The sequence below is a fragment of the Notechis scutatus genome, chromosome 4, assembly GCF_049901735.1.
Source record: "Notechis scutatus isolate UNSWTSFEM ecotype Mainland chromosome 4, rNotScu1.2, whole genome shotgun sequence".
NCBI classification, from domain to species: Eukaryota; Metazoa; Chordata; class Lepidosauria; order Squamata; family Elapidae; genus Notechis; species Notechis scutatus.
In genome coordinates, this window is record NC_142012.1 from 138,340,971 (window position 1) to 138,363,673 (window position 22,703).

Sequence of the window (22,703 nt, forward strand, 5' to 3'; positions counted from 1 at the left end):
GAAAATCAAACATAAGGCTTTCTTGGTCCCAATGAATGCACACATTATGAATCTGAAGTGAAGCCATTGTCAAGACAATAGGAAAATGCATCAGGATGTTGAAGATAAAGAAGTTCATGATCATGATAGTAGGAATGACTGTGCACTCAAAAACTGGCCAGACCTTAAGAGCTTGTCACTGATATTTCCATCCACATTGGGAATTTATTATGCTGAGAAGGCAAGGCATAATAGTGTGTGATTGCAGAAATGATAAAATTGACCATAGTACTAGAATATATTGGAGAAGATAGTTATATGTTAGTTATAGACAACTTAAATCTTAAGAGTAAAACAAAGGACCAAATCATCCCAAAGATGCTTTTCAAAAGACAACTGGACTTTCTTGATTTTTTTTCTTGAAGACTTTTCCGCTTCTCATCCAAGCTTTAATTTGAAGAAAAGAAAACTGAATAAGCTTCTTGGATGAGAAGCAAAACGTCTTCAAGGGGGAAAAAAAAACCAAGAAAATCTAGGTATCTTATGAAAAACACCTTTGGGACAACTATGACCCAGATGATTAAGAATCTCCATTGAAACAAAGGGCCAAATGTTGATAGCTATGGTCAAAACCCTGGATACTTTGTAATTTTTTAGAAATCCTCAGCTCTGACAAACCTGGTTTCTAACTAGCCCAAATCTGAAGTATGTACGGAATCTGTTTGCAAAGTACCTCTCTTCTCCATAATTATAGAACTTAATTGTTTCACCAGGAAGGAGAGACTAAGCAAGATGTTCCTGAGCAAAATGGCTCAATTCTTAACAATACAAGCACAAGTCTTTTGCATGCCAGTATTGTTTTTCTTTTACAGAAAGACACTTCCTGCTAGCTCCCAACTGCCATTAGAATATTGTGATGAGCAAGAAGAGGAAACAAGACAAGAGAATGGTGAGATTTCCCTTTTTCACAATAGCATTGCCACAATTCTTTGAGTCTTCCATTTTCAAATTCAGAATTAGATTATCACAGACAGGATCCATTAAGATTCCCTGCCCAATGAACTCATCTCATAACTCATCAGCTAGGCCAAGGGTGATGTCATGTTGCCATCATATGAATATGTTTTCCCCCTTCACGAAGTTGGGGTGGGCGTGGCCTGCACATGACATTTTCGATCCACGGGCCACCAGTTTGACACCTCTGAGCTAGGCCCTCTTTAAACTGGTGGTTTAATTGCTTTATATTCCAGTCCAAATCTTGACCTAATATCTGAAAGTCTACCACATACGCACTCATCAACCATTTATCTTGTAACAGGCAGTTGATTTTATGGTTGGCTATCATCAGTTTAGCAGAATTATGAAAAACACTCCTCAAACACATCACAAAATTATCATTATTATCTATATCTAAGCTATTTTGAATCAGAAGGGGTAGGAAGTTTTATACAGCCATCCATTATTCAATAATATTATGAATCTTATGAAGAACTGATCTGTAGTAATTTCTCCAGGTTTTTTAAAAGTGTACTTCACACTGAGTGAGAAAGATCATATTTTTTGCCCACATTCCCATCATACTTGCCAGGCAAAATGAGAGAATAGTGGAGAACTGTAATTGTAGCAGCTATTGCAACAACAGTTCCTAAGACAAGTGCAACTGCACTAGGATTACTGGTGTGTTGAGCTATGGTAAATTCTGGTTGGCCCATTAGCAGAGCTAGATCATTCAATGAATGGATTGATCTTTCTAGGTTACCATTTGATTCTGATATTGGAGCAAAGCATTAAAATCTAACCCATGGTAAACAAGACAGCAAAAGGGGTTTAATAACCATGGTCTTGGCCTAGAAAATCTGAGCTGGCCTTTCAGTGGATCAGAAATAAGGAGAAATGTCAGGTATATCTGCTTTGACCACTTGCAATAACCTTCCTGCTGAATTTTTCAGTCTCAGAGTCTCTTATTATAGCAGCAAGCAATTGCAGAAAGATGAAAATCCATTCTTAACAAACTAGGAACCTGACAGTATTTATATGCATGCACCAAGACTCAAACTTTCTTTCACCTACTTATTATTTTTGGTGGGGATTACAAAGGATTATTTGCAGACTTTTTTCTCACACTGGCCCTATATTTGGCATTTAATGGCAAATGATCACTACTCAAGTTCTTTGTTTCCTGCCTTTTACCTCCAACTTCACAAAAATTAATGTTCAATTATTGATTGACATGCACCTTAGTATAAGGGTTGATATGTTCAGTTTTGTTTAACATTGTTAGCTCCATCAGATACATAATTTGATACTTCCTTCAGAAATGCAAGATTTCTTCCATAAAAACATGAATTGAACGATTCTAAACATTTCCATTTTCTATATTTTTTTCTGATGATGGCTGTTCCTTGTCTATATAAGGCTGAACGAGCAAAGTCAGTATTCCCACTATATAAAGGAAACCACATATGTAGAAAGAAAAGTCATATTTTTGTGTGAGATCATAAATCCATCCTAGAAAATAAAAAGAAAGCAGTCAATAGGGTACCGTTAGCAATAATCAAGAAGCATAGAACATTAGTTTTTCTATTAATACAGTATTGCTCATAGACACAATTCTATGTCTAACTTCTTTTTTTCATCTGTAACAAGATTGTCATATATTACATTAATTTCGCCACTCTCTCAAATCAGTTTTTTCTTTTATTGTCTTAAGCCTGAAACAGTAGCGGGAAGTTAGTCTGTTTCTTCAAATTTATATTTTAAATACACTTTTTTTCTATAAAACCTTTGGAATATCTACTTAAATCAAGAGGTGGACAACTTTGCTATGACTGTGGTAGACTTATTTATTGTCTCTATGGGTTTCAGGAGTCATGAAACTGACCCATCTACTTCCTATTTTTTCAAGGGTAATTGGGGTCACGGATTCGAACAGGGTTTATTTTTATTTGCACAAATCATGCCACCAAAAAATACTATTTGCCAATAAACGTTCTGCAAAAAATGGGTCAAAGAGGCATATTTTGCACAGTTTGCTAACCTAGGTCCTAAATCCTACTTTCACTAAACATAAATGCATGTGAGAAAAAATACACGTATTCCTGTTTGCTTCTCTTTTCAGTTTCTTCACTTTCATTTGCTCCTTTTGTATTTATTAAAATTGCAGAATCCTGGTGGAAGAAAACATTTCAGCCATGCATTTCAAACTCCTGCTCCATAGCAGTATCCACATTAAAGTATTCCAATAGATGTCCAGCCTCAGCATGAATTTATCCAATAAGCCCACTATCCTCAAGCTAGTAGAGTCTGTTGTTAAAATGCTCTTAGTATTAGAATTCCCTTCTCCAAAAAAAATCAATAAAAATCTGACTTCCTGAAAGACCATTACTGTCACTCTTGCATTCTGAGATAACTATATCATACTTATTGTTATAAATAAATATAATAATAATGTAATAGTACTATGGGATAATAAATGAGTATTCCTATAAAGAAAATGCTAAAACCTGTCTCTACTTGACATATTTTGCTGGTGTTTTGTAGAAAATGAACAATATTTGTTGATTTTCAAACTTTAGTATCAGGGCTATACAAAATATTCAAATGAGGTTTTTATAATTGGCAGGCATGCCATCAAAGCAATTGCTATGTCTTGTCTTTCTAGAGAAGCAAAATAATTGAGCATGTAAACATAGGCAGAGATAAGTTGTGATGGCACAGTGGTGCCACAATGCAGCATTGCAGGCTGACTCTGCCCACAACCAGGAGTTCGATCCAGACCAGCTCAAGGTTGACTCAGCCTTTCATCCTTTCGAGGTCAGTAAAATGAGACCCAGATTGTTGGAGGCAATATGCGGACATTTGTAAACTGCAAAGAGAAGGCTGTAAAGCTATGGTGGGGTATAAATCTAAGTGCTATTGCTATTGATACCATGTAAGTAAAAATGTTATGTTTACCTGCAAAAGGTGGTCCCAAGAGTGCTGATATCCCATTGGCGCAAATGATGATTCCGTAGGCATTTGCAAGATGCTTAATCCCTACTAGATCTTCAGTGACAACTGGCATAAGTGAAAAATATCCACTGGAAAATCCTATTAGGGCACAAACCACTGCGAGGCTAGCAAATGTATGCATTAATGGCAAAATAAAAATGCAAGAGACAAGAGTAAAATTAGCTGCCATGAAGACATTCCAAACACTGATGCAAGGCAAATCAGAGATTATGCCAAGGACCACCTTCCCCAAAATGTGAACAATTGCAATAATTGAGGTCAAAGGAAAGATGTCATTCTGTGCTGATAACCTGTACTGTTTCACTATTTCGGGGAGATGGATGAAAGGAATTACAAAAGTACTATAGGCAAATAAAGCCCAAAATACAAAAGCTGCAAATGTTCTGTTAGTGAAGAGAGAAGCAGTTCCAAAGTAACTGGAATACCAGGTCCTGAAGCCTTTCTGGCTTGTGACTGTCAGCTGCCCTACTCGCTTTAGAATACCAAGAGTATAGATTTCCTTTTGGTCTCTGATTCCATCTTTATTTTCCAAGGCTGAAATTTTGGCAATCTTTTCTTTTGTACCCTGTCCTCCCTTTGCCTCTTTCTTCGCTTCCCTTAAAACACAATTCGATGTTAGCACTTCGGCAGAGCAGGAGAGAACGTTTGTTGGACTATTGCTTTGACTCTTGTTTCCATCCTTGCTTTGCTCAGTAGCTTCCTTCTTGTAATGATTTGGCCTCAGAAGTGCTCCACAAACACACAGGTTCAGACAGACTGCACCATGAAGGAACACGGCATTCCTCCAGCCAAACTCCAAACAAAGATATTTCAACAAAGCTGTCATCAGGAAAGCACCAAAGCCTGTTCCAGTTGTGCTGAGTCCCTGGGCAAGAGCCCTTCTCTTTTGAAAATATTCTCCCACCATGACCACAGCAGGCAGGTACACCATCCCACTTCCAATACCTGAAACATGAAACATTTCAGACTTATCCAGGAACCTTCCATGATTGTGTTAATAGATGAAGATTAACTGCCAGAAAATCCTAAAACAGGAATGAAAGGCTGGGCTAAATATCTAAAGAAACATAGACATGTGGTTTTAGGTTTTGGCCCTCAGGAACTAGAAATGAGGCATGAATTGTTCTAGGATCTTTTTAAACTTTATGTGTTGGAAAGTAGTATTTCATCCTAAACTCATTATCGATGGTCACATTCCAAAGCCATCTCTCCTAGAGCAAATCTACTATTCAACTTCTGAATATCAACTAAGTTAGTACATTTGGGCTGCAACAGAGGTGAAGAATTTGTTAGAAGGCTCTCTCTTGATTTAAGAGGGGATCTACTTTTTAAATTTAGATTTAAAATCATAATCAACAAATGCAATACACATATGTGATTTATATCAGTCAGGCCCTTCCTTCTGGGCTAGTTCCAGGAAAAACCTGGCCTAAGGCCCTTCATTTTCAGGATGCCATAGGATTCAATATTCTCCTCCACTTTTATTCAGTATACAGTACATCTGACACTAGGTCATCTACTGTCAAGTATTATTAGTGTGCAGATGATTACATCTACATCCCTAGCTGAGCAAACTGTGCTATGGAAAAATTTCCAGTGCTTGGAGGCTGTGAGGATACAAATAAGGAGGCCCAAAACTAGTAAAACTAAGTGGCATTGGTTTCAAGGACCTGCCAATCCTAATGATTTACCTTCTACAGTTCTTGACTAAATATCACTTCTCCGGGTAGAACTAGTACATAATTTGGGAGTTCCTTTGGATTCTTGCTTCCTATTCAGGGAATAGGTGAGAGCAGATTCCAGAGCTTTTGCAGTCTCCCAAATGCCTCTTTTCTTGAATCAGATGGGCCTTCTCTCTGTCACTCATGTTCTAGCAGCTCCCATTTGGACTATTGCAATGCACTCTATATAGGACTACTCTTCAAGACTACTCTAAAATTCCAACTGGTCCAAAAGGCAGCTCCATGAATAGTTATGATTGAATACATACTGTGTTATATATGCAACTTAACACCTTAATCAAGCTTATGTAGCCTGAAGCTACAGTCTATGTGTTCACAAAGACAGACTTAGGCTTGTTCACGTTAGCATATCTATATTCTTCAGAAAAATAGATTTCCCAATGTATATCCAAAAATTATTAATGCTTACCAGCTATAATTCCAAATGTAATAAAGAGATAATGTACATTTGAAGCATAGGAACTTAATATCCATCCTAGGGCATTTAAGATTCCTCCAGTTATTGCTGTCTTCCGACACCCACAGGTGTTAATAAACAAACCAATAAAGGGACCTGTGACAGAACATGTGAAATAGATTGCTTTCATAAACTCTAATTATTTTCTTCACAAATATGAGACTTGAAAGCATTTAACTACAATTTTCCAAATCAGTATACATCCCATAAGCATTAATTAGTAAAGGTGAATTTACTAATTAAATGAATTTCAGATACTAGATGACAGCAACAAGACCTTACATGAATGTGTCTCAAAAAGCTAAATGTTTGTGGTACAAAACTGCATACTGGTAGCATCTAAGCTCTTATATAGGTAGTCCTCAATTTATGATCATAATTGGGACTGGAACTGCACCCAATGTTATGGCCTCTTTTGCCATAGTTGAATCACCACAGTCATTGCATGAATCACTCAGCCGTTAAGTAAATCCGACTTTGAATTTTGACTTTGCTTGTTGGAACCTCCTATGATCATATGATCCCAGGATGTTGCATCTGCCATAAATAGATGCCAATTGTCAAGCACCTGAATTTTAATCAGGTAATTATGGGGACATAATGATGGCTGTAAGTGCAGGACTGGTCCTAAGTCACTTTTTTTCAGCATTGTTATAATTTTGAACAGCCATTAAATGAATGGTTGTAAGTCGAGAACTACCTATATATACATTAAAGGCACTTGAAGGCTATGTTTTCATCATAGATCAATTATCAATAACAATTAAGCATGCATGATTTTATTCCCTACACACACACACACACACACGCACACACACTAATTTAAGCCTGAAATTCAGATTTAATGTGCTACTCAATACCACAGATAGCCATCATATTAATCGTGATGCTGTAATTACAGCTTATTGAAGGTTATTCATCTGGACTGAAGAACCTCAAGATGGAGACTTTTGCTATAGTTATAACCATTTGAAGTTTGACAAACAGGCAGAATATACATGCTGAAAGTAAATATATAATGCATAAAATAATAGCACGCACAGGAAACAGTGCTTGAAAGACTTTTCCCCAGTCATTTGGATCAAGAAGTTGGATGTGCTCTGCTGTTGTTGATGTGTTTTTTTTGTGACTGGAATTATTGTATTTTATACTTGAGCACCAGATTGTATGCTGTTCATGTTTTAATCCTTGCACACTGCCCGCAGTATTATTCTGAGATGGCTGGTCACGCACTCAATTGCATTTTGGGAAATTCTACAGAAACCATTTGAATAAGGTATAATTCAGACACGAAGGGCTCATGAAGACAGCCTCCTGATCCCTGGTCCAAGATGGGTCTGCTTACTGCTTGTTGAAGACCCCATTTTTACAGTGGCGTCTCCATCTCATTGCCAGACTGTTGTTGAGACAGACTGAAGTCAGGGTCAAGGTGACCTGGGAGGAAAGTTGTTTTCCATTCGAAGTGCAATAATACCTTCTAGGCAAACATTCTGAAATGCATCAAAAAGGAATCTAAAGGTGGTCGGCAACCTGTAAGCTCCAATTAGCTCACTGCAGCACTTCCCTACCTGACTGTTAGGCCTGTTTCCTTTCTGGCTGCTGATGAGAATAGAGCCTTGCTGCAAAGCCTGTAAGAACTTCTTCTGCAACATTTTGCAAACATTCATGCTTGTTTTCTGGCTCAAGGAATTCTATCACAGATGAACCAATACAACAACATTTTCTGATGGCCTGTATTTTAAAAGTGTTATATAATCAAAACTTGGCTCCATTAACTATGAAACAAAACTAAAAAAGAATACATGTTGTTGTCACGTGTTCTCCAAAAAAGTTTCCACAATCAAAAAGATGTTAATCTGAACATGCTATCTCAAGGAGATTGCCTTATGCAAAGTCTAAGGAATATTTCTTTTATTAATAAGGTAAGACTGAGCAAATATGTTCAATATTACATATGGGAATCCCCATGTTATTGAGTATTTCTTATCCCATGTATATAAGCCTTCTCCACTGAGATAATGGGTTATCCCATATAACTGCATAGGACTGATTTCAATACAGCAATATTTAATCAAGATAGCAACTGATATATAATAGTAACAATATGGGATCCTACCTACAATCAGAGTAATACCCATATTGAGGGAGCTGACCCATGCTGTCAGCCCTCGACTTTGGCTGAACTCTTCAAGCCATTCCATGTTGAGAATTCCAAGAGCCATTTGTGACCCCATGATGAGTATATGCACCAGGAAAGAGGAAAAGACTATCATCCAAGCCCATCCTCTATCAATATCTGGATTTGACTTCAGCTTCTGCTCCCTCTCTTTGGAGTTCTTTTCAGAATCAGAATCAATATCTTCATGATTGTCATACATTTTCGGTCAAGTACCTTGAAAAAAATCAAATATTTAGTAGTTCCTGATAAAAGTTGCATTTCATTTACTTACTGTTACATTTTTTAATAAGATGAAACACAAGTGGATGATACTTGCCAATTGGCCATTTGAACAGGCTTCATTGAATTGGCTACCTTTCAGAATAAATCAGGATAAATTTTGGGGGGGAGGGATTGTCCCCATAGTTGAGCATGCTACTTACAAAATTTCAGGCACCTGTGCTGCCTTCTTCCCTTCTTGTTTGAGCTTCCCCCACCCCTCATCACGCAGCAGGGCTGCTATTCAAGCTGCAACCTTGAAACAGGTGTGGGAGAAGATGGGAGTTTTGGAAGCTCTGTAATTACCAGCAAATAGGGTGAAACAGCCAAACCAAAGAAGGTATTTTTCTTTCAAAAGGAATAAATTGTCCAGAGGAAAAAGGCACAGCAAGAAAAAGTACAAACACAATATGGCACAATGGGGAAAGTTGCAATTATTCTACATATTCCTTATTCTATAAGGTTCAGTAATAGAAGAAAAAAACAGAAGAAACAGTGTAAGAGGAAAATAACTTTGCTATAGAATGTAGTATTGTAATAATAATTGAATAATAAAAGTATTGTAGGTGTAATTATTGTAGTAATAGTAACTTGTATAGCAATTTAGAAATAATAGCAATAGGACAGAATATAGAGAACACTTTGTATATAGGCTTTGTATACACTTTGTATATAACACTTTGTATACATTTTTAAAATTTTACTTTTCTATATTGGTTTTTATCAAAATAAAATATCTTTCCAACCTTTATAAGGAAATATTAAACATCTGTCCAGACACCAGGGCTTTTGTGGCTCTTTTGAATCTAAGTCAATCTAACTGAGTTTAGTTTTTTTAAAAAAAGTGTGATTCACCCAAGTTAATAATGTAGGATACTTTAGGGTTAAACTGTTTCCTTGCTTGGTATAAGTATAGTCAATAGCTTTAAATTTTTGTTATATTGCATCTTTAGCCAATATAATTTTAAAAATATAATTGTGCCATGCTTACCAGCATTTATGTAGAAGCACCTCTAAAACTAAAATTGATTAAAGAACAATATGAGAGAAAAAGGCAACATGTGGATTTTCATTTTCAAACACCTCTTCCATTGATATAATAGCACATAAATATTGTATATCTGGTAAAAGTTTTATTTGTTTCTGCAGCTGACTTAAGGAAAAACAATGAGGGCCATTATCTAACCTAAAATTAACCTACCTGCTGCTTTCTATAATATACCATCTGCACTTTTGATTTTGCATAATTATACCATCTGTTGTTTATCTCAAGATCTTAAAAGCTGCTTTCTGAGCTCTGCCCCTTCTGAACTACTCTCTTTTTAAAAATGTGTTGTGTTTGCAGTATCAGGTATTCCAGCTAAAATGCATTTACTAGTAAATTTTGCTCACATCTGCAGAAAAAAATCTTTGCCTTTGGAAGAGAGGAGATAACATGCTCTTAAACCTGGGAAGATAAATGACAGAAATATATGAATTCACTCTTCACAGGCTCATTTTATCACATCATTTCACTGTTGTCTGAATAATCAGAACAGCAAAAAACATGTGAGCCACTTTGATCTAATAGTTAAAGTACCAAACTAGAAACCTGGAGATTGTAAGTTCTAGTCCTTCCTTAGGCATGAAAGCCGGCTAGGTGAATTTGAGCCAGTCACAGTCTCTCAGCCCAACCCAGCTCACAAGGTGGCTGCAGTGGGGAAAATAGGAAGGTGTATTAGGTATGTTTGCTGTTTTTCAGTTATTTACAATCAAATAAAATAAAATGAAAATAATAAAGAGGTAAAATATATAAAAATATGGGATACTAGACTTTACATGTTAAAAGTCTGTGAGATAAAACTATAAAGAGCAAGTCTCACAAAATATATGGGAAAACACCAAACTTGGATGCCTTAAACTATAGTTAAATTATGGTGTTGTATTAATTATTGATTGTTTAATTTTATTAAAGATATTTACATTGCAGTGTATTTATTACAACAACAGCTATATTGCAGAGCCAATTCATTCACACTGCAGCTTTATTGAAAGATGCAAAAATTTTGGTAACTGAAAGTATTTGCTACCCAGCAAAGCATTTCTAAGGTGACTATTTCTATACACACACACACACACACACACATATACATATCATATCTCTGGACATCTGAACTGTAAATATACTCTGAAACAGGAAAGGTCATTGTTTTTTCTAACAAGCTATGCCCACGCCCCATCCACTGGACAGTACTATGATAGGACACAAGATCTCACCTCACAACTGAGTCATCTTGACCTCCTACCATAACCTCCATTCATTCCCTTGCATGACCAGGCTACTGTTCCACAATTAAATACCATGAAAAAAAATTAGAAAGGAGAAGGAAACTCTTTGGAGAAGCAATGACAAACACTGTTATTTGTTCTAAACCAAACAAGATAAGCAGATCCCATTAGGCAATGAAATATTAATCAACTCTCATACTCTTTTGTCAGAAGTTTGACATTTAGGTTTTTTTTTAAATTATTATTTCTATGTTTGTCATGACCAAGGACAATATATAATATAAAGAGGGAAAGCTGGTGTGAGAGATTGCATCTCTGAAACTCTCACAGAAATTTTAGCAATCGCTTTCCCATTTAGGTATGAAACTGATAAATTATTTTTATTCAAGGTAGAGAAATTACCTGAATAAAACAAAACAAAACAAAAGTTATTAAGATAAAATATTCTGACATTTCAGGATAAAGACTACATTTTATACCACAAATATAGGTAGTCCTCAATTTACAACAGTTCATTTAGTGACCATTCAAAGTTACAGTGACACTGAAAAAAGTTACTTATGACCATTTTTCACACTTATGACGGTTGCAGCATCCCCATGGTTACATGATTGAAGTTCAGGCCTTGGCAACTGACTCATATTTATGACCCTTGTAGTGTCCCAGGATCATGTGATCAACTTTTGTAACCTTATGACAAGCAAAGTCAATGGGGAACCAGATTCACTTAACAACTGTGTTACTAATTTAATAACTTAACAAATGTCGTAAAATGGGGCAAAGTCGTAAAATGGGGCAAAAGAAAAGTTGTAAAATGGGGCAAAACTCACTTAACAAATTTTTCACTTAACAACATAAATTGTGATCATAAGTTGAGACTACCTATAAACAGATATCCTGGGTAAGTTGTCAATATATTGCATATAATTCTAGTTTGCAGAAGGCCATAGTATGTTAGCTTGCAAGGTAATCTCTATAGTAGAGATCCTATATTAATTTAATATTGGATGTGCCTGTAGCATCCAAAATATATCACACTGATTGTTAACTATCCAGGTTAATGTTATGTAATGCTGCTATAGAGCCTGCATCTTCTCTATATAATTAAAATTGTAATATAAAATCTTCAGTTGACCATTGCTATTATAAAGTCCTGCACAAGATCAAGGGATCTAGAACTATTCAGATTTCAGAAAGGTATATTTAATAGTGTTCTGGAGTAAGTATAAAAACTTAGAAACTAGGCAAAATTTCCCTCTTTCATTTGCAGTGTTAATAATTCAAATTCTCTTTGAATGATTTGAAACAGTATTTCCCAAAATATTTTTGCATAAGATTATATTTACATCTATAAGATAAACTATCAATCAACTCTGTTATTTGATTGTTTATGCCTATTCTCTCTTCTTCTCAGCTTCCCCCAATCTCTATCAGCCATGACAAATGGCAGAGATCATTAAGTGCAGGCTGAACTGGTAAAGACTGTGATATATCACACACACACACACACACACACAAACACACACATTTTCTGCATGAAGATAGTCTGGTCTTGTAGATTTGAGTTGATGAATAACTACAAGAAAATAAAGGTATACATTTAATTATTAATGAAAGGAACAAATATGTATCAGAACTGATTTCATCAAGACTGCATAAGAAAGTAGAAATATACAGGTTGATGATAGCTGCAAGTCACATCCCAGTGAATAGTTACAACAGAAAATACAGAGATGAATTTTGGGGAAATTTCCACAACTTTGAAATGAATGGGATCTGGGAGTGAATGCGTGACAATTATACTGCTAGGTGACATAAATCGACAGATGAAACCAAAATGAGTACAAACAAAATATGATGAGGTTACTTTGAGTCACAAAAATGAACCAAAATGATAACTGTATGTGTGTATGTGTTTAGAAAAAGGTCCCTTTTGAACACATATTTTAAGCGTGGCACATGAACAAATTATAAATCTAAAACTTGATTTGATTATGCTAAAATATTAAGAGAAATAGTGGGAATACATGGCTAATCAGAGAGACTTAATGTGAGACAGAACATTTTGGAGGGGGGGGTAAAATCAAGAGCAGATGAACAAAAGGAAAGAATATGCATATTGGCCATTTTCAGTTACATAAAATTTTTAACGCACAACACAATTGTAAATAGTATAAAATATATCATTTTGACAGCAAACCATTTAAATGTAGGCAGGTTATGATTTCTGCTTCATTGAGATGTCATGTGGTCTAAGGAATCCAGTGTTTCATTCTCTCCTAAGTTCCATACTTTTGTTCTCCAAATATTTTTGGATTGGCTATTCCATTTCTGTTCTTTTATGTACATCTGTTGGCTTCAAATACTATGATTTTCATATTTTCCTAGCCTAGTCTGTTAAGCACCTTACCCAATACTCAGCAGCTCAACTCCACATGTTTTGATCATTTGGTATTTTAGTGGAATCCAATGTTCTTCCTATCTGGTCTCCACTGACCATCCTATGTATATTTTCTTGTGGGGTGACATGGGTTTTCAAAAATAGTTCCTTCAGGTTTTTGGGGAATTACTTTATACAGGCATTTTTGTCTTACTCTTTTGAATTATCTTGATCTTTTCTGTGTATTTATTGATTTATTGCATTTATGGTATATCCTTACATTATTTATATCATGGGTGTCAAATTCAAGGGCTGTGGGCCTAATCTGGCCCACATAGTGCTTAGTGCCCATGTAGATCTGGTTCACGGGACCACCCTGGAAACAGCAAAGTTCAGCCTGCGGTGCCTCTACCAGTGAAAACGGAGCTCAGGGGGCGCATGTGGCCTTCCTGGGGTCCATTTTCGCTGGCAGGGGGCTAGGAAAACAAACTAAAAACAAAACAAAAGGAGAAATGTTTTCCCTTTTGCATTTGAGCATCCAAGAAGGGACAGGGAAGGAGAAAGAGAAAAGAAAAAGAAAAAGAAGGAAAGATGGGAAGAGAGCAAGGAAAGAAAAAGAATGAGAGAGAGGATGGAAGAAGAAAGGAGAAGGAAGAGGGAAGGAAGAAGGGAGAGAAGGAGGGAGGGAAGAAAGGAACATTATAATAGAGGGAGGGTCGGTCTGAGGGATGTTCTGCCTTAGCACTTGGCCACCACAGGTGCCCCTCAACATGAGTGACATTGAGCTGGCCATGCCTACACTGGCCACACCCACCCCGGCCCCCAAGGTCAAATACAACCCTGATGTAACCCTTAATGAAATTGAGTTTGACACCCCTGATTTATACCATTCATGTGTGTTTCCCCTTGTTTATTATTAAACTTTATTAAAATGGAATTATGAGCTACAGTACAATAAATTATGTCCACGCTATTAAGAGTCAATTCCAAATTAAAGGTTTGACCTTTGACTTATTTAGTTTTTTACTCACATTTCATCCAAAATTTTAATAATAAGATCTAATAAGATGCTCTGGGTTATGTACTATAAGATTTTCAAATTTAATTGTGTCTAATTTGCCCTTGTTTTGGCAAATCTTTTGATATTGATATAGTTACAGTATCTGAAGGTGTTGAAACTAATCAGATGGACTAAGATATTCACAGTGAATATATACTATATTATATATATAGTATATTCACAGTATAGCTCTCGGTAATATACAAGTCAAAGAAAATAACTGAAACAATCTCCAGTAAGTTTAAAATGCAAATCAGTGATTTGTTCTCCGGAAAAGCATAGCTTTCTACCATTGTATATTCTACTATATAGTGTATTAACTGTTGCAATGTATCTTTGTTTGCTGTTTTTGGAGTTTTATGTTTTCATTCTCTATTTAATTGTCCTTGATGAGTAGTTATTTTTTTAAGACTTCTTTTGTATTCTTATATTCCCATGTCTTATCTTCAATGTTAGTACATATTGTAACTGAGCTTCATGCTTGTTATCCTTTTTCCTTCTGGATAATTTGACTGGTTGTTAAGGTACAGCATTTATCAGTGTGGCTTGGCTGACCAATTACTAATGATCATTGTGCTTTGTATGAGAACATCCAGGGAGACAGCATATTTTTGTTTTGTTCTTTTTTACTTCAAATATTATTGCTGGATTTTGTTGATTAAAATGATGTAGGATTTTTTCTAAATCTTATTCACCATGATCCCAAAATATTTTATGTGTCATCAGCATATCTCACCACATATTTAGTTTCTTTGTGATTTATTAATTCAAAATGATTGGTAGAAGCAGTTGGATGGCGAGATGATAGAGCTATCTGTTTTAAATTTGATTAGTAAAATGTGTTAGATTACAAGTATAAGATTTTCTATAATTATTTTTATAGTTATTGATAGTGTACTGTGTACTGATTTTGTTATGTTTTTATTTAGTGTTTTTAGCTTAAGGGTTCATTTTAATTGCAGTTAGACTGAATTGTGGAATAGAGCACTTTCAAAATATTGTTTTTTACCTGTATTGTTAAAGCATTTGTCCAAGTTACTGCATATTTTAGCCACTTTTAGCCATATTTTTCAGTTCTGAAAAAAATGGAAATACATATATGATTCATTTTGAGATATGTATGCAACTTGTTTCACAAGAATGTGAAGACTGCATTTGTGTCTAATAATGGTATATTGATTGAAGTTGTAAAAGAGTATGTGTGTGCTTGTGTGTGAATATTCAGATGATGTGTTATTGGGTGACACCTAAATGATTTGCAATGAATGTTAGAAATGCTGCATACTGTAACAAGGAATATGGATCAAAAAAATTAATGTATCAGAGACAAAAGCAGTTTTGTTTCACAAAAAACACAAAGTGAAAACTGCAAGTTATATAAACATTTTGAAACAGATGAGCAAGTGAATGGAATGTAACCCTTGCTAGGATGCTTTCTAAAGAGAGGAAACTGGACAGAGAAATGTTAAGACGTGTAAGTCCTATTCGAAAGGGAATGGCCAGCATGTAATTTGTTTACAAAGCATGTAACAATTGTTAGAAGAAGCAAAAATGAACTTTGGGAGTGGAAGTTGGCATTGTCAAAAGAAACATAAACATTAATTGAATGCTATAGAAATGGGCACTTAAGAATAAACAGCAAAAAGTCAACAAAGTTGCTTGAATAAAAATGTGAATGACCTGTACAAAATGAATAAGTATATAGACAGTATGAATAATATATTTAATAAAATTTTATGCCACTCATCTCCCCTATAAGGTGATTTTGGCAGGCTTAAAGATAAGGATCAAATTGCAAAAAAAAAACGTATGAAGGAAGAATGAATGGATTCTTGACGATTGTTATCCTGGTGAATGCTCATGAAAACTAAAATGGTATTTGGTGGGAGGTTCATACATTCCCATTCCAAAAGAATTGCTAAAAGGTGGAATGTATTTGTATGGTTTAATTTTTAAAACCTAAAATAAAAACTTTTGTATGAAATCATCACAATTTCTACTTCTGGCTTTCAAAGCAATTCTCAGGATTGCAGAAACAAGGACTGAAAAATCCATGATTACAATGTCTTATCTATCTTTACACAACAAGGCTAGGCGTCACCGGCTAAACCTTAAGCAATGAAGCAAGATTACATGGCATTGACTGACACAGTGATAGCAAAATATAGCAAGCTATATTTTGAACTGCTCTGTCCTACTAATGTGTATTTCCTTCAGGAATGTATTTCTTCATTTGCTACTTTTATATACTGTCTCACTATTTTTTGTTTTATTTGTTTTTATCCACCGTTTATTATTTTTATAAATAAATCAAACAGTGAAGGCATTTACCTTCCTTCTCCTATTTCTCCACAACAATAATTCTGTGAGGTAAATTGGACTGAGAGAGACTGGCAGTCACCCAAATGGCTTTCACGCCTAAAGTGGGACTAGAACTCACGGTCTCCCAGTTTCTAGCCTGGTATCTTAATCATATATTGAACTGGCTCTCATTTCCTATACAATGAATTGTCCAAACAAATACCTTTTGTAGTTACTAATGACAATCCATATGCTAGCTTCATCTTCAAATCATAAATCAAGCACAAGGACATATACACTAAATATTTCTAGCAAGTAGAAAAATAACATGTAATCAGAGTACAAACTAATCAGCAAAAACCTACTCAAAAAGAATTTTTAGAACTTGAGTTTTAGGTTATCAACAAGGAGCAATTATAGCAAGACTTTTACAAGCTTCACATGCAATGGCATTATCCCAGAAAAATATATCAGGCTAACGTGCTTCTTAAATAGACACAATATCTGCCTCCCCCATGTGCAGTTGACTGGCCCTCTATGTGCTAGCCATTTGAGACAACTGGGCAATAGAACTGTCAATCAGAGCATACACCTGTAGAGCAACTCCAATTGATATTCTACAGGAAAGGGTAGAACTGAGATTTAAGAAGGATCTGAAGGAAGCTTAGAGAATTAGCACCAGATTAACCTCTATTGGTGATAGTGGCAGGTTTATTAATATATATTTAGTGACAGGAAAGACAACAATTGACAGCCAATAGATAACACCGTATTAAAGGAATCTGTTTCTTAATACAAGTGGTTCTCAACTAATGGAGTCCCAAATGTACATTGTAAGTCATGAGAGTAACTAATAAATTGAGATACCCATGTGATTGAATCCGATTTTACAGCTTTTTGTGGTCATTAAGCAAACATGACAGTAATTAAACAAATTAAGGTATTTCTGTGGGTGTTTTTTATTGCTGGAAACCAGTTGAAAAGGCCAGAAACCGGCCAAAAAAATGTCATAAATTGTGTTCACATGATTGTGGAACACTACAATTGGCCATCAGGGTGAGCTGGTTGCCAAGCACCCGAAATGCAGTCATATGATTATGGGGGTGGCTATAACTGCTGGAACTCCAGAACTGGCTTTTGGGAAGGTGCATCATAACTTCAATTGCTAAGCAACTGATAGTTAAGTGAGGACTACCTGTAAAAATTCATAGAGACCTTGTTTAACATTAAGGAAGTAATTTTGCTCTTTTGTATCTTGTCTACAGCCTAGCTACTCAAAAATTTCTAAAAAAAAATAGACAAACAAAAGCATTTGTAAGTGTTGTAAGCTGCCTGGAGTCACCATGTATGAGTTGAGCAGCCTTATAAATGTGTTAAATAAATAAACTCAGGAGAATGTTTAATGATGGCAACAAAACTAATACAAACATAGCAACTTGAAGATGTGTGGACTTTTAACTCCAAGAATTCCCTTTCTGAGAGTTGGCCCACATATCTTCAAACTTCCATGTCTGAAAAACACTGCTTTGGAGGGTATTTTGGATTAATGGAATTATTCTTTAATTTTGAAGGAAGGAAGGAAAATAAGAAGAGGACAATTCAACAGAGATAGCGGATAACTCCCTCTTTACAGTCTAGTCTCACTAGGTCTGGCTGAAGTGATATAGCCTAGCATTCCTTGGCCACTTTGCCATTTGTTTAAACACAAATGTCTTCTCCTGATTCTCCTCATCATCTGTAGAGCTCATGAGGCAAAGCCCTGGCATGAATCCAGGAATACAGGCTAGATTGGAAATGGTCTACCAACGATGAACCACTTTCCTACTGCTACAAAAAAAATCTATATTTATGTGTTTATGATATCACCAAGAATAAAAATCAGCTTGATTCCTGGTGATATCAAGAGCCCTTCAAACTATATCACTAGGTGTGGGGCTATTGAAGACTAGTGTCAACTTTTGACTAAATTCAAGAGATGCAGACAGTTCAAATAGGTATAAAATTTATTGTAAGCTTGAGCTCTCTACAAGAATCTCTACATTTGTTAAGTGAATCGCTGCAGTTGTTAAATTAATCAAACAGTTGTAAAGTGAATCTGGCTTCCCCATTGACTTTGCTTCTCATGTCACAAAAGGGGATCACATGACTCCAGGACACTGCAACTGTCACACGTGAATCAGTTGTCAAGCATTCAAATGTAAATCACCATGGGGATGCTGCAATGGTCAGAAGTGTGAAAAATGGTAATAAGTCACTTTTTCAGTGCTGTTGTAACTTTGAATGGTCACTAAACAAACTGTTGTAAGTCGAGGACTACCTGTAGTAGAGGTCCAGGAAAATTAGCAGGAGATAAGAATAGAAGGAATTCAAGGTGGGGTGGATTTAGATCTCTTCTGAGTACGAAGGGATTAATGACTGATGACATGTTTGACCCTTCCCTTGGGCTCAGCCTGGTTATCTCCCACATCTTTCATATTAAATATATTGAGGAGGACCATGGTGGGAATGACAATTATGAAAAATGGTCAACCACATTTACCCTTTGAAGGGATTGGAATTTTCCTGATTTTGAAGGTAGTTTTAAGTATTTCTTCACAATTTTCATCCATTTCATATTTTATGAGAATGTAATAGCTTGGCATTCAACCAACTGAACTTCATTAACAGAGGGAATTCTGAGAATCACAAAAAAAAGTCTTTAGGGGCCAGATGTAATCCAGAGGCTTCAAGCCATCTATTCCTAATAGAAAAATTAAGTAGCCTTTAAGAGTTAGGTTCTAATCTGGTTACAGAGGAGAAAATGCTACTTACTTTGTTTCTTTCATATTCTAATGGGTGCATAGCTACATCTACAGCAGTGGTCACCAACCAGTGGGCCGGGGACCACTGGTGGTCCATGAGAAAATTTTGGTGGTCCACAGAGAAATGTCATCCCCCCCAAAGCAATTAATCCAGGCTGCGCAGGAACACAAGGCTGCTTTCCTTGCATGAAGCCAAGAGTCTCTCTCTCTCTCTCTCTCTCTCTCTCTCTCTGTGTGTATCTCTCTCTCTCTCTCCAAATATTACTGTATAATTTCTAAGAAAGCATCACAGGGTTGCCAAGTACATGTGTTCAAAATCATCAGTGGTGTGTCTTAGAACCAAATAGTGCACAATACCATTTTTTTAAAAAAAATTATTTCAACATACTCAATTTTTCACATTATTAAAAGCTATTGGTCAACTTTTAATTTTGGGATACTAATTTATTTAGGAAGAACCATCTTGAAAAAGACTGTCATGTTTAATACCTACACATTTGGTCCTGCTTCTTCAGCATAGATTCTTAATATTTTAACTTTGTGTTGTTTTAATCTTTTAATTTTTTACTTGTTTTATAATCTGTAAGCTGCTCAGAGTCACCTTGTAAGGGACTTGAGTGGCGTAAAAAATATAGATTATAAAGCACACTTAGTACTTGTTACTATTATTACTTGTTCAAATAAAAAGACTAGTAATATTATTATTATGGCAGGCTCGCTATAGAAATAAATAAGCCTTTTAAGCAATTTTTCCCAACCTGTTGCCTTAAAATATATTGGACCTATTGCACCTTTCATATCCAGCCAACACTGGGCATGAGGTGTAGTCTAATAAATCTGGCAGATGCTAGATTGGAAAGGCTATTCTTTGAAACCGCATTGATACTGCACTTATGTACTTGAATATTTGTTTATTTGTTGCATTTATATATCGTTTTTACATGATCTCACAAGACTATAAACAGTGACACACAAACACACACACACACACACACCCTCATTTGTATCTTCACAATGAAATCTTGAGGTAGATCAGTCTGAAAAAAATAGAATTCAACAGCTTCACAGCTGAGCTTTGCAATCTAAGGCCACTAGTTTATCTCAAAAACCACAGTGTTTTTCTGCTTTTCAAAAATAATATAACATTATATTAAAGTACATAAAAGCTGGGCTTCTCTCTCCTCGTTCAGATCCAGGCAGCGCCTCCCCACCCACCCCTAAAGCCAGGATCTGGCTCTGTGCGTCTAAGGACCAGGGATCAGAGCCCCGAGGAGCACAGATTGCTAGTAAAGTGCGGACCAGGGAAGCGCCAAGCTCAAAAGGCGCCTTCCGGGGAAAATCGCCGGTAAAGAACCTCCGGCCAGCCACAGCAGCGGCAGAATCTTACCCAGCGGAGACGAGAGGCGAGTGGACCGCCAGTCACCTGTCTGCAAAGCCGCCAATCTGTATCGCCGCCAGCAGACAAAGCTGCGCCGCCGCTGCCGCCTCCCTTGCCTTTCTACCTGGGCGCTCGCATCCTTCCTCGCCGAAGCCCCCTAGCCAAACCTAAACCAGCCCGGTCTGGAAGGAGAAGAGGGGGGCAGAGACCCGGATAGGCCGAGCACCCACCACCACCAACTCACCCCGAAAGGGACCGTTTTACTTCTGAACGCCTCCCGAAAATTGGGACGGTACAGCCGCTGCTGCTTTCCATCGATTCCCGGGAAGCGCTGCAAGAGGCATTTTCCCCTCAGCGTCCGGAGCCTTCCCCTGTTGGCACGAGAGAGGAGAGGGAAGTCAGAGGGACTGGGGCTGGATTGGGGCTTATATCCTCCATTCTCCCCTCCCGACCGTTGCCCTTTTGTCCCCAGAGGAGTTCGCCTCGCCGTAAACCTCCTCCTCCTCCTCCTCCCGCCCCCCACCAGCCCATCTCTTGTCATTTGCGCGGTCTTCCCAGCGGGCGACACACCGGCTGGCGCTGGTTTGGCGGAGCCTCGGAAGCCCCCCCGCGCATGCTCTCGCGCTCCCTCAGCCCGGTGACTTGAAGTCTCTGGTTCTGGAGGGTTGAACCTGCCTGTCCTGCGGTTACCACATTCCGCTAAGCGGGGCTGGCAGGTCGCTTCTCCAGGCAAGTTAGTGACGTGAGCTTGCGGGGGGGCGGGAGGTGGAGACTTTACTCGGATCGACCAAGAAGCACCTTCTTGGTGATGAGGAAATGGGGAAAGTTTGGGAAAGTGGAAGAAGCCTCGGGGGGAAAAAACAACAACCCTCGAACGACCGGTGAATTTGCATTCCAGAATACCTTTCACTCTTAGCCTCTTTTTCAAGCTGTCTTTCTCACCAGGGACCCTTTGCTTTATTTTCTGAATGGCAAGATGACCGCGGTGAAACTATGTTGAAATTATTTGTTTTGCGAAGTTTTTTCACAATTAAAAAATGGAGGATTTTCTTGCACCTCCAAGGCTGACGTGCAGCCCTATAGTGTACCGGTATATTGTATTGTATTGGTGGACAGACCGACATTTATTCAGGAACTAATTGTAGAACCTTTGGAGTCCTTGGTGCTCTGTGATGATGTGACACTAACTTAGTTGAGTAATGAAATGTCTTCAAGGCAAACGACCAAACTCAGAACACCAAGGACCCACAGCTCAATCCTGAGCTACGAACCTTTCCCATAAACTCCACTGTGAGATGTTTCGGTCGCTCTTTTCCTTCATATATTTGCTGCAACAGTGGGACAACCCTACACCTAATTTCAAAAGCCTTGCACAAATGATCACTTGACAGTTCTGGCATGGGTGAACTGCTCTTCTGCCAGCTGGGTGGAGGACAAATGAAAGATGGATGAATATAGCGTGAAAACACTTCATCTGATTCTGTCACATGCCCATTTTTGGCCTTGGCCCCCTATCTACCACTGAGAAGCAGTCCTCAAAAGACTACACATGAGATGATTTTTGTTACCATGGGGCCACCGAACAATTTGCCCTGTTTTGTAGTAATTTTATTAAACATTACAATTAAAAGACTAAAAACTATTTCTAGTGAAGAGGAAAAAGAAAAGTTAGAAAAGGAATTAAAGAAAAAATTAGTATAGGAAAGAAAAAGAAGAGATATATAAAGAAATTATTTACACATTCATCACAAGAATAAATCACTTAACTTTCTCTTAAACCAATAGTGGTCAGATAAAAGAAATCTGAGTCTGAAGCAGAAATATTTAATAAAGCATTTCAGATAGGATCTTCCCTCTTTAACTTTATAATAAAAGTACTATTAGCATTC

General features: G+C 37.0%; 1 protein-coding gene across 2 annotated transcripts; it reads right to left on the reverse strand.

Moving 5' to 3' along the window:
- Positions 1 to 1,295: 1,295 nt before the first annotated feature.
- On the reverse strand, positions 1,296 to 21,304 carry SLC16A14 (solute carrier family 16 member 14). 2 transcript variants are annotated; one of them, XM_026668044.2, is made up of 5 exons: positions 21,059 to 21,304; positions 8,306 to 8,581; positions 6,142 to 6,285; positions 3,934 to 4,935; positions 1,296 to 2,487 (listed from the first exon to the last, which is right to left on the reverse strand). In XM_026668044.2, the coding sequence occupies exons 2-5, from the start codon at positions 8,565 to 8,567 to the stop codon at positions 2,336 to 2,338; spliced, it is 1,560 nt and encodes a 519-aa protein (XP_026523829.2). In that variant the 5' UTR covers positions 8,568 to 8,581; positions 21,059 to 21,304; the 3' UTR covers positions 1,296 to 2,335. The 2 variants fall into 2 exon arrangements, with proteins under 2 accessions (XP_026523829.2, XP_087821236.1); XM_087965110.1 differs by lacking the exon at positions 21,059 to 21,304 and having other exon boundaries at positions 2,210 to 2,487; positions 8,343 to 8,429.
- Positions 21,305 to 22,703: the final 1,399 nt, after the last annotated feature.

Bases quoted from the DNA above. Each gene is read 5' to 3' on its own strand.
- SLC16A14 (XM_026668044.2), bottom strand. From the start codon at position 8,567: ATGTATGACAATCATGAAGATATTGATTCTGATTCTGAAAAGAACTCC. The intron at 4,936-6,141 runs GTAAGCATTAAT...TTCATGTTTCAG, and splicing joins TACATTTGGAATTATAGCTG to GTATTGGAAGTGGGATGGTG. The intron at 2,488-3,933 runs GTAAACATAACA...TTTATTTTCTAG, and splicing joins CTTGGGACCACCTTTTGCAG to GATGGATTTATGATCTCACA.